Here is a 12,375-nt window from a genome sequence, read left to right on the forward strand (position 1 = left end):
CACCTTTTGTGTGTGTGAAATTAAAGAGGACCGCGTAGTTTCAGGTCGTGATTTAGGCCTGATGTTCTCCACACTCTACCATTTCGTTGTTAGGCTTGTGGTTGCCACCAGCCCTTTCTAATGTTGGGTACATATGATGGTGGGCAAGATCTCAAGAGAGAACACTGACCCAAAGAAAGTAGGAATTGACCTAATGTTGGTGCACTCCCTTTTATGTTTAAACAGTATTGTTGCGACATTCACAGATCTATATACTTGGTGAGGAGATTTATCTTGTGTGCAACACACTCAACATTCTGTTGCCTTTATTTTTACTGTCTGCATTTTTATATGCCACTTTGCTTTGTCTGGTTTATTTTCTTCCAGGTTTTCTTACATTTTCTATAAATTTACAAACCCAAAACAAATTATTTAGTCATGGCATGTTAGTGTAATTGTCTACATTATATCTAGCCAGACAATTTGTTCAGTATCTGTCTGTGAAGATTCATGTTTTGACCAGGAGCCAAGTGACCATGCTCCCAATGACCCATCCCCACCCCAATAATCTGTCACGACACTTGAAGAGTTGTTTCTGTCCAGTGACAATATATGCATAGTTTATTACAGAAGAAAGAGCAAATGAGTCTAAGTGTATCTTTAGAAAATAGTTTTTTACAGTGTAGGTACTGGTTGCTGTATTAATCTGTTGCTCATCATTTCTAGGACAGCTGGAATTCAGTTGCCTCCACTCCTTTTGTTCCCACTAATCGCTTGTGAAAACATAAGGTCATTTGTGTTTGAATGTGATGAGGTTCAATCTCCTCTGATTCACCTCCAGATAGATTGTGAAAATCACTATTCAGTAGCAGACAGAAGAAATGCAATGTGGTATAAATAAACTGAGTCCACCACGCTCCTTGAGGTAGGAACAATGGTCCTAAGGGGTTAAGTCTCCTTATTTTAGGCTAGCGTTTGCACAAAGGCTAATGTATGAGTGGGCCATACCCCTTCCATCTATGCTTTAGTGTCTACCAGTGTTTACCATTTCTCACCAACATGTTGATTTTGCTCTGCTGAGTTTGTGCCTATGAACTATACAGTTACTGTCTGTTTCTCGCAGCTTCTACTCTTTGACTATGACAAGGTGGAACTTGCCAACATGAACCGGCTCTTCTTCCAACCACATCAAGCTGGGTTGAGCAAGGTGGAGGCTGCTGAGCACACTTTAAGGTGAGCCTCCTTGGGAAATTTGAAAATGGTTTAATTTGCTAGTACAGTTTGGGAAGGATTGTCATTCCAAGCAGTTAGTAGTGATAGTATTTGGAAAAAACCTGAAAATAGACCAGTTCGAAATGTAGTGATGTTTATTTGCGTTCCGTACTGTGGGCGTGGGAGTAGGAACGACCATGACACCAGGTAATGCAGGTAAAGAAGGTTTTATTTTTAGACTGCTTTTGTACACAAATGTCCTTCGCCTCCTCTGGGTCAGTCTGTCACGGGGGAACGCGCTGGGGTCCGTGGCGGTGGTCTTCTCACGTCTGTTGGTGAACTTCTGGGAGTCGTCTTGCGGGACAAACGCCGGCTCCGTTACATGAAAGAGACCAACAAAGAGTGAAGCCGTTAGTTCAAGTCCTCTTGGAGTACGTGCACCTGGGGGGCCCGGGGAATGTGAGGACAGACCCAGCGTACAGTGCTTTCTCTTCGTACAGTGCACGGTGAACGAGGGGTGGAGGGTAGGAGGTGAGGCACAGGGGAGGAAAAGGGGTATGGAGGCAAGGAAAAGAACCACAAGGGAAAACGACGAACAGGGGTTTGTACACTATTTACACTCGTGCACTCCGGCTCCCCACCCAGGCTGCCCAACGCCGCCGTACCTGTGACAGCCACACTCCTCCCTCGGGAGTGTGGCACGGCGGTTCACGGGGTCGTTGGCCTCCTGGCTCTCCTTCCCTCTCTCGCTCTCCGTCTTCTCCGCGATGTTCCTTCGGGTAGGGTATCTCTTCGTCTCCTCCGCTCTGCTCCGTTGTTCCTTCCGCCTTCCGCTCCTCCGGGGTGAACACAAACTTCGAGTACATTACTTCCCGGCTCTTAACCAATCCGGTCTCGCTGACGTCATCCTGGGGCGGTCCCTCCTCCTCGGTTAGGGATGCCCATTTAAAGGGGCCGCTGAGTTCGTCCTCTTCTTCCGGGTAGATCGGACCATCCGTCCATCTGTCAGTCTGGAAAGAAGGAGGTGGGGCAGGGTCAGCAGGGCAAGGACTCCACCAGTCCCGAGGGGTACGCTTTCCTACCTCTACCTCGTTACACATACAAAGATAATCGCTACTGCCTATGCTGATAAAATGACATTATCAGATGCAAATGTTCTGCCCTAGAATTATGGTCCACAGCCAAGCGAAGGATCTATACTGAGGGCAAAAAGAAATTGACAGCTGTTAATCCCTGGCATCAGGTAGGTAAATAGTCAATTGCCACCTGCTCCCGTTGAAATGCAGAAACATGCTCACTGTACCAGTATGCTTTGTGTCCTGGTCCCACACTGTTAATTAACATATTACTGGCACACAATAAGTTATTCCCATGTATTTAAGTCTTCTGATTTGCTATGTCAATCTTAGCAGTTCATTGATGTTTTATTTTATGAATTTCCCAACTTTGTGGTAGTGCGTTAATTTTTTTAAAGAGGATTTATCTAATTTGTTGAGCAATTTAGTGAACTGAGAGGTATAACTGAAATTCATATGAAAAACAGAATTGAAATGATCCATTCCTCAATGCTAGTTATCTAGGAGGTGTGTCGCATCCTCTTTTTCTTGCAGAATTTAGGCATACCATCAATGAGTTTGCTGAATGCAAGACTCTTGTGGGATGCTAGTGGATATGTTCTTTCTTCTCAAGAAACAGCAGGGATGACCCATATGGGAAACAACCTTTACTACGCGGTCAAAACGACTTGCACTGGAGGGCGCTCTAGACTAAGGAATAGTGTGATTTACTATTCCAACACCTTCCCTACTGTACGTAGGCTGGAGTTGGAATAGTAAATCATACTATTCCTAAGTCCAGCACCCTACAGCGCAAGTCATGTTAACGACTTGCGTTGTGAAAGCTGCGTTGTGATGTACCGCGTGGTAACGTTATACATCCACCCATATATGGCATGATGCACACAACATATACTTGGTCACACTACTAGTTTAATTTGCCAGCTAGTATAGTTTCCTCTCTACATTCAAAGCAGGGGAGAATTTTGATTTATCCATCACCACAGTGGTGCTGGAACAATTTTCATAGTGGGAGTGCTGCCATCAAAGTTACATGGAATTGTGAAAAATTCAACCATCACACAAAGAATAGGTGCAGCAAATTAGCCACCTCAATTCAATAAGGGAGTGGTAAGGGTGTAAAACTATGTAGCGCACAAATGGTAATATGTGAAAATAGGATTTCAGTTAATAGTTGTCATTTTGAACATCACCAAGTAAGGTGTCTTGATTTGTTTTTGTTTTGATATTAATTAAACATTTGTTTCCATCACATTTGAGAAATGTTTTAAAAACACTTAATTTGTGCTTTCCTAACTGTTGATATGTTTTGAAATATGTGTTCAGTTTATTTAAAGGTACTTTAAATTTGTTGTGTGTTTAGAAAAATGAAATCCTGCAGCCTTTCCTTTCACAATAACAAGACTGGCACATAGTTTGCTTTACAAAATCCTCTCACTTGTCAATCACAGAAAGAAAACAGCAGTTTCCATGTTAGAAGAATAAGCAGCACCAAGGACTTGGGGCTCCTATACACCTCTTGGGCAGTACTCCCAGCTGAGAAGACTGCTCCTATTCTTCTTTCTGAAATAAACATGTGAATAGTTTATATTGAGAGTATTGAAATTCTTTGCTGTGCATAGGCCACACAAAATCAACAGACTAAAGAGGTTGGTCAAAGCTATGAGTACTCAAAACTCAGAAACCTCACAAACTCACGCATGCCCCTCATCCACTTTGCACTTTATCCAAAGTCCTATCTGTCTTATTGTTGTTCCGTGTTGGAAGGAGGGAGGAGGAGCCACCATTATTTCTGGCTTGCTGCTGATGGCCTGTACGGCCACTACCCACGCTTCCTGCCAGTTTGCCTGTTCCGCGCCTCTCCGTACTGTGCAGTGCAGTGCTGGTAAGCCTACTGGGCCTCCTGTCAGTGGGAAAATGAGGAACACTGAGGACATTGAGGGTTTCCTGGAAGAGGTGAGAGAAGGTGGGTAGGCGTTGTGAGTGCTGCTTCACGTACGGGTGTGGTTGTTGAGCTAGCGCTGTGACCATACGGTTCAGTTGGAGGGGGGCTGAGGAGGGCAGGCTAGGTTTACTGGTGCAGCTTGCCCACCTCCGTATGCTCCCCTGCCTCACCCGTGCATTCCTCCGACGCCAGCCAGCGATTAGCTAGCGACCCGTCAGTGATGGTCCGTAACAGCGACAGCTAGCAGCTGGCTTGGGCCACACATGTCCACGCACAAGTGCACTGGACACGCTGTATCAGCCAGCAATCAGACAGAGGGTGGAGGAGTTTTCTTTAGTTCTTTGCCTGCTGAGACCGTCTAAATTAATGGGGAGTAGCTAACGGCCGTAAACAACTGCAAATAATTGCTAAAGGCTGCCAACGGAGTGGCAAGGTGTGGCTGAACCAAATTAAATGGCAAGTATGGCACAATTACTACAATCATTAGTTGTCCCTGCTCCCCCGCTGCAGACTTGTGTGCCTCAGCCAGGCCTATAGGATTATAGGAGTGTTGGCCGAGAAAACAAGTAATCAGCCATGCGCTCTGGAAGAATACGGGCCAACATGTAGACAGGAGTTAAGCGAAGGAGACTCTGTACACTGCCAAGTGCAAAATGTGTATAAAGCACGCTAAACCCGCAAGGTAGACATGAAAAGGAGAATTTCTTAAGAGAGTACGTCAACCCCAAGTTCACTTAAGATGACCACCTTCTTCCATTTATTGTCAACTCAAATATCTAAGGAGAGAAGGATAGTACATGAAACTGACCAGTCTATGATACAAGATCCTGTGGCCCCTGAGAAGCCCAGCTCCTAGTGTGAACAGCAAATCAAGTGAGAATACCCAGTCCGGGGCTCCGGATGTGAGTAGCTAACGTATTCAAGCTGTAGAGCATTTTAAGGCTGACGTAGTTGATCTGGAGCCAAGCAAGGCTAAATTAGTGGCACCTAAAGCTGGCAGAAGTGACTGCTCCTCCTTTGTCACTTTACAAACTTGATTCTTTGACAGCCATCATGAGTGCCCCAAAGAAAAGCGGTTTAACCTAGTTCATCCCTGCTAAATGCAGATGAGACCAACACAGTTCAGTATGAGTAGCTTGGCTAATACAAAGGTGGTTCTTGCAAGTACATCTCTCGAGAAAAGTCTGGATAAAATTGGCGAATGTACTGGATACTGTGAATAATTGGGTCTCCCTGCTCAGACCTATCTGGATCCAATAGACTATTGGATCAAGGAAAAAGACTCAAAAACTGCTTATATCACCAACTGTTCCACTTGGCAAGGCCTCCTGAATACGATGCAGGCAATGGTAGTAGCCATGAATCATCATTCAGATGAAATGAAACAATCGGGCTCCCTGTATAAATTCACAAATGTAATGTCCAATGTCCTCAACACTTGCGTATAGAATTACAAACAGGTTACGAAATATATACAAACCTTCAATACATTTTTCCTCTATAAACCATCATTATCCATATGTCCAAGTTAAAAGATCCACCTATCCCCATCAGGAATTCTGGGCGGGGCAGGAAGCTTCATTGAGCACGACAACCTTTGCTTATCAAAAATATAACATTCATCAAGATCATCCCCAAATCATAATTATTAATGTCACAATAATAGAATAATGACCTATCGTATACAACCTTATCTGATTTGGTGCATTGGACGGTACGACAGATGCATCCTTACTAGGTTTAGGTTTGACTCTTTTCACCGTTTGGTCAGTTTTCCCTCTGTTAATGATTGGTCCAGAAATTTGTGTCACTGTCCTTGTGATAATATCTCAAATCAATCAATCAATCAATCAATCAATGTATTTATATAGCGCACTACTCACCCAGAGGGTCTCAAGGCGCTGGGGGGGGGGGGGGGGGGTCCGCTACTGCTCGAACAGCCAGATCTTGAGTTGCTTCCTGAAGGCGAGGTGGTCCTGGGTCAGGCGGAGGTGGATCGGGAGGGAGTTCCATGTCTTGGCGGCGAGGTAGGAGAAGGACCGTCCCCCTGTGGTGGCTCTTCGGATGCGGGGGACGGCGGCGAGGGCGTGGCTGGTCGATCGAAGCTGGCGTTTGGGAGCGTAGAAGTTGAGGCGGCTGTTGAGGTATCCTGGGCCCTGGTTGTGTAGGGCTTTGTGTGCGTGGGTGAGGAGTCGGAAGGTGATTCTCTTGTTGACCGGGAGCCAGTGCAGGTCTCTCAGGTGTCCGGAGATGTGGCTGCGACGGGGGATGTCCAGGATGAGTCGTGCTGAGGCGTTCTGGATCCGCTGGAGTCTCTTCTGGAGTTTGGCGGTGGTTCCGGCGTAGAGGGAGTTGCCGTAGTCCAGACGGCTGGTGACGAGGGCCTGGGTGACCGTCTTCCTGGTCTCGGTGGGGATCCACCGGAAGATCTTCCATAGCATGCGCAGGATGTTGAAGCACGACGAGGCGACGGCGTTGACTTGTCTGGTCATGGAGAGGGAGGAGTCCAGGATGAAGCCCAGGTTGCGTGCGTGGTCTGTTGGTTTGGGTGCGCTGCCTAGGGCGGGGGGCCACCAGGAGTCGTCCCAGGCGGAGGGTGAGGATCCCAGGATGAGGACTTCCGTCTTGTCCGAGTTCAGCTTCAGGCGGCTGTTCTTCATCCATTCGGCTACCTCTTTCATCCCTTCGTGAAGGTTGGCTCTGGCGGTGGCGGGGTCGTTGGTGAGGGAGAGAATCAGCTGGGTGTCGTCGGCGTAGGAGAGGATGTTGAGGTTGTGCTGGCGTGCGATGTCTGCGAGGGGGCTCATGTAGACATTGAAGAGGGTTGGACTGAGCGAGGAGCCTTGAGGGACGCCGCAGATGACTTCGGTGGCTTCAGATCTGAATGGGGGGAGGCGGACTCTCTGTGTCCTTCCGGCGAGGAAGGAGATGATCCACTCCAGTGCCTTCTCCTGAATTCCGACGTTGCTGAGTCGCTGCACTAGTGTTCGGTGGCAGACCGTGTCGAAGGCCGCGGAGAGGTCTAGGAGGATGAGGGCTGCTGTTTCTCCGTTGTCAAGCAGTGCTCGGATGTCATCGGTGGCTGCGATCAGGGCGGTCTCGGTGCTGTGGTTGGCCCGGAAGCCAGACTGCGAGATGTCGAGGGATCCGTTCGTCTCGAGGAAGGCGGCCAGCTGCTTGTTGACGGTCTTCTCGATGACTTTTGCAGGAAACGGGAGCAGCGAGATGGGGCGGTAGTTCTTGAGGTCGGTGGGGTCGGCTGATGGCTTTTTTAGTAGAGCGCTGAGTTCGGCGTGCTTCCAGCTCTCCGGGAAGGTAGCGGTGTCGAATCAACTATTCACGTGATTCTCTTCTGTAAAATATATTCAAAGGAAAGAGTTAGATGGATTCTGCCATTATTAAAACAAGGGGGTTGGAGGCAATTTTTTTTTTTTGTAACACTTTTTATTATCAATAAAACATAAACAAACTAGGCATAAAAGGCAATACAGCTGGGTACGTGTTCAAGGAGGAAGGAAAGTGCATTACAAATTAATACAAATCATCAGTGTGAGGGGGGGGCATGGGGAAAATCAGGGTCACAATACATTGAGGCTTAAACAACACTAGGAATGTCGGGTCAGGGGGAAAGACGAACATCCGGAATATCCGCCAGGGGAGGCGTACATACATCGCCTCGGTAGGAGTTCCAATGGCCCCAGATTTTACCCCATTTCTTAGGTCTGCCGCGTGCCACATACACTGTCTTCTCTCTAAACATACACCAGTCTGTTTTCCTTCCATTACAAGACCGTGGGCGGTCTCTGGGAACCCCACATCTGCGCAATATCTCTCTTTGCAACCATATTCCCAAGGGTCGCCCACTGAGTCTGCGCCACATCATAATCAGTCGGTTCCCAAACATTCAACAAACAACGCCTGGCTTCAGGCAACAGCGCAACACCCGTGACCTCCTCCATTACAGCATGCACTCGATTCCAAAACACCACCACTTCCGGACACTCCCAAATTATGTGGAGGAAAGTATCAATTAAACCGCATCCACGCTTACACAACCCATCCACAGAATAACCCATACGAATCAGGCGAGGGCCGGTCACATAAACCCAATGCAGGATCTTAAGCTGTACGAGTCTGAGACGGGCCGGAATCGCGACCTCCTTAGGTGAGGATATCGCCGATTGCCAGTCCTTATCATCCAACACTAGACCGTCACTGGTCCAGGCCTCTCTGAGTTGCGCCAACAGGTCGACTCGATCGTTAATCAATTTCTTATATATCAAAGAAATAGTGCTGTCGGGAACATATCCGTCGAGCACCCGATCTTCGAGTGGGGATGATTCCGGGATAACAATACCTTCAGGAAAAACCGAACTTAACGCATGTCGAATCTGTATATAACGGAAGAACTCCTTATCACTCAGCTCATATTCCACCTTCAACTCCTCAAAGGTCTTAATCCTACCCTTGGCCCAGAGATCACTCACCTTGCAAATACCGATCACATCCCACTTCTCAAAACCTTTTGTCCTCCAAAGGCTGCCTAGTCTTTCAGACGCATAGAGCGGAGTCGCCCGGGTTGGAGGCAATGTTGACCTGCCTTTTTATATCTGCAATTATTGGAAAATGTTCATTGTGTGACTATTATGTCTGGCTTCCTGAAAAGTATAATGGAAAAAAAGAGAGTATTACTAGGTAATGAATTTCTCTTTATAAATGCATAAAGTGTATTAATGCCTGGTCCTAAATGCTCAGGTTGACCGAGATAAGAATAATTGATGGAAATGTTCTTAAAGAGAAGTTGTTTAGACAATTTTGTATAAAGTATTGTCAATTTTCATGAATGTTTTAATTGTGCTTTTATGATTTTAATATGACTTGAAATTGAATAAAGTATATTCCGAATAGAATAATGAATCCATCCCATTGTTATTTATTATAACCAATAAAGTATTTTTTTTTAAATCTCAAACTGAACTGCATAGAAACAACCCAAACAATGCTACCAATTTCATAAAAGACACAATATGGATTCCAATATGTCTTCCAAGCATTTACCCCAGTTAGATTCAGCATCAGACTTACAGTGCTACCCAAATGATACCCCACTATAGACACAGGTGGATGCAAAATGAAAAAAGTAATTTCGAGAAAATATATAATATTTCAACATTATCAACCACCAATCTCTGATATTTACAACATGGTGATGCATGCAATATTGGTGTTTTTTTTTTTTAATTACCTGACTATACACTCTGTTTAGCTCTGTATATTCAATTGTTACTCTGTGTTGTTTAACAGACGTCACATTTTATGAATGTAATCCTGTAAGTAAAGGAGACATGGAAAATCTTATCATATAGTTAACAAGGCCTCAGGAGTCTTGACTATGTTGTCTTGCTCAATTAACCTTCTTCCCTGAAGTAGTTCCTATTGAACGAAATGCCTTGGGCTACAATCAAATTGTTTTTAAGTGAATATTCCATAAAGAATTGGAACTCTACCATGCCTTGGATCATCCTTCAATATCTTGAGGTTGAAAGAAAGGGAGGATTTGAACATGTTTGAAATAATTCTACACATGAAGACTTGACGACATTAGATTTGTGAATTTATATGGGGTGCTTAGTGATTTCAATAGATTTTTAACTGGATGTTTCCCTGATACGGGGTTTGTTGTAGCTGTTCCGCAGACATGTGCACCTTTATCTTTACTTTCTCTTTTCAAATTCAGTTGTTTACCAGTTTGGAAATAAAAATGCTTGACTTAATTTTTTGAGGTGATAGTGGTAGATGCGTCATTGTGTTTTTATATAAAGGCTCAAATTAGGATATGTGAACTATTCCTCTTTGGTGATAAATACCTTTATTCAAAATATACATCTGAGGAATAACGTAAAACTATGGACATTAATTAACGACTACACTTGCCACTGCCTTACTGCCTCTTTTCTCAGGGTACATGAAGGCAGGAGCAGGAATAGAAAGTAAATGTGTAATCACAAGCTGTTGAAGTTCTAAGGGTGGGACGAAGGACATCCCTATGATGTGATCAGGTGGCTCAGGGTTTATGATGTCACAGCATCTACCTGTGGTGTTTTGGTGAATCGCCATCCACAAGGAGGGGATGTGTATATACATGCATGTCTCGATGTTTCAAAGATGCACTCAACTCTTTGAAAAGATTCACTCAGTGTTTGGTAGATGGTGTTTTCTTTGATTTTGAACTGTAGCCAAAATAGTAACCTATGTGCCTGTTGCAATTTTCTTCTAAGGAATATCAATCCCGATGTCCAGTTTGAAGTGCACAATTACAACATCACGACTATGGATAATTTCCAACATTTCATGGACCGAATCAGGTAAGACTTTGGCATTTTATATGCAAGTTGAATCACTTCAACAATTTTAAAGCATCAGTTCAGCATGTTTCTACGAAAATAAACTCTTTTTGGTATGACCTTTTGGGGATTTTGGTTGCAGTATGCTTTATGAACTCCTTTAACATCTGTATGAGAAACTCAACCGTCATCAAACTCCTTCTGGTACCTTTTGTTTACTGGCCACACCCACTTTCTGATTTTGCCACTATCTTTACTTGTGTGTGTAGTCCACAGATGTCACTGGTTTTAAATAGCTTTGTGGGAACTTGCTCATGACCAAGTTCCACCACTATCTCCGCAGTGCCCGAATGCCAGTAACCTACTTTTGAACATGTAGCACATTTAATTACACAGACACAATAGATTTTAGATTAATAGGTCTCTTTTAAAAGATGTGAAGGCTATTTATTGCACTGTGGTATTTGTCACTAACTTTGCCTCCAATACAGAACCTGAAGTATTAATGCTGTACAACAGTCTGTTTTTGAGCTATGATGTTAGTTATCTAATTCCTGAGGTATTAGTCTTACATGTGATGTCCAAATCCCAACCGGTTTTAGGGCTAAAATGAACCCATCTCCGACTGATGGAGTGTCACATTGCATCTGTTGCCAATCTGGAAGCACTTTTTCAGATGCTAGTAAATTACCATGTCATCTATGCAGTTGTTCCCTCACACTTGCAACAGATGTCAAGCATGTAATAAAATGCAACCAGCCATTGTGATGACTTTACACCAATTCTACATTCTGTGTAACAAAGGCAACTTCTGTTGAAATTGTTAAATACACTACCCTTCACTAGCTTGCAGAAACTTTTTCTTGTGGAAAGATGTTCATCATTAAAACCTTGTTTCCTTACATTATTGATGGATTAGTAATTGCTCAGTCCATGATCAAATATTTAGAATACATTTTTGTTTTTGCTGGTTCAGTTATGGTGGTCATGAAGAAGGGAAGCCAGTTGACCTTGTTCTAAGCTGTGTCGACAACTTTGAAGCTCGTATGGCAATTAATACTGTAAGTATGTGTATTCTCTGTGTGAGCCATGCTAATTTTCTCTTTATGACTAATGGTAACCAGTTTCCTTATACACCTTATCCCTTCAAATGCTAGAATGACAGATTTATCTGTAAGCATTTGCCTAACAGGACACAAAATATGTGCCCATAGTGTTGGTGTGAGTTCTTCCTTTTATTTTCTCGAGATTCAGCTCAAGTTCTTTATTGTTATGAAGCAAAGTTACTTGGTGTATAAATAATTTTCATGTATTGGTTCTTTCTTTTTTAATAATTCATGGTTGCATCTTTGGTTTAGATGTTAATAATTCATGAGCACTTTATTTAAATAACAGAAGACTATTTACATTTAATAAATGAACTTTGTTTTTATTACTGAAGAATTGAGATGGTTAACAGTTGAAATTGGAGAACTATTGTTTAAACAATGGTTTAAAGATATTTTGGCACACAAATGCCAACAATAAATAACTATTTTAACATTTATTAAGCTTCTGTTAATATGGAGGGCAAAAGGTTAGAAAAGAGCTGCCCACTTTAGCACATCCTCATTTCGGTCATTTGTTTCACTACCCCAATAGCAGGTCATTAATTATTTTCATACGTGAATTTTGCTTCAGAGTGTTGAGAAAGAGATATTAAAGAGTGTGAGGCCTTAAACAACCCCTGTTCTGAACAGTCCCCACATTAGTACATGTTTCTTGATTATACGTTTAGGAACATTTAGCATCTCTCCATGGGCCAGCATGTTATCTAGAC

At 43.8% G+C, this 12,375-nt stretch overlaps 1 protein-coding gene across 2 annotated transcripts in view; it reads left to right on the plus strand.

Annotated features, from left to right (window-relative positions):
• Positions 1 to 12,375, plus strand: part of UBA5 (ubiquitin like modifier activating enzyme 5) — a 76,088-nt gene that overhangs the window by 29,977 nt on the left and 33,736 nt on the right. For both annotated transcript variants that reach the window (XM_078663852.1, XM_078663853.1), the window contains exons 4-6: positions 1,103 to 1,212; positions 10,491 to 10,577; positions 11,533 to 11,617. In XM_078663852.1, the coding sequence (XP_078519978.1) occupies positions 1,103 to 1,212; positions 10,491 to 10,577; positions 11,533 to 11,617 (282 nt within the window). The remainder of the gene's footprint in view (positions 1 to 1,102; positions 1,213 to 10,490; positions 10,578 to 11,532; positions 11,618 to 12,375) is intronic.

The sequence above is a fragment of the Lissotriton helveticus genome, chromosome 10, assembly GCF_964261635.1.
Source record: "Lissotriton helveticus chromosome 10, aLisHel1.1, whole genome shotgun sequence".
NCBI classification, from domain to species: Eukaryota; Metazoa; Chordata; class Amphibia; order Caudata; family Salamandridae; genus Lissotriton; species Lissotriton helveticus.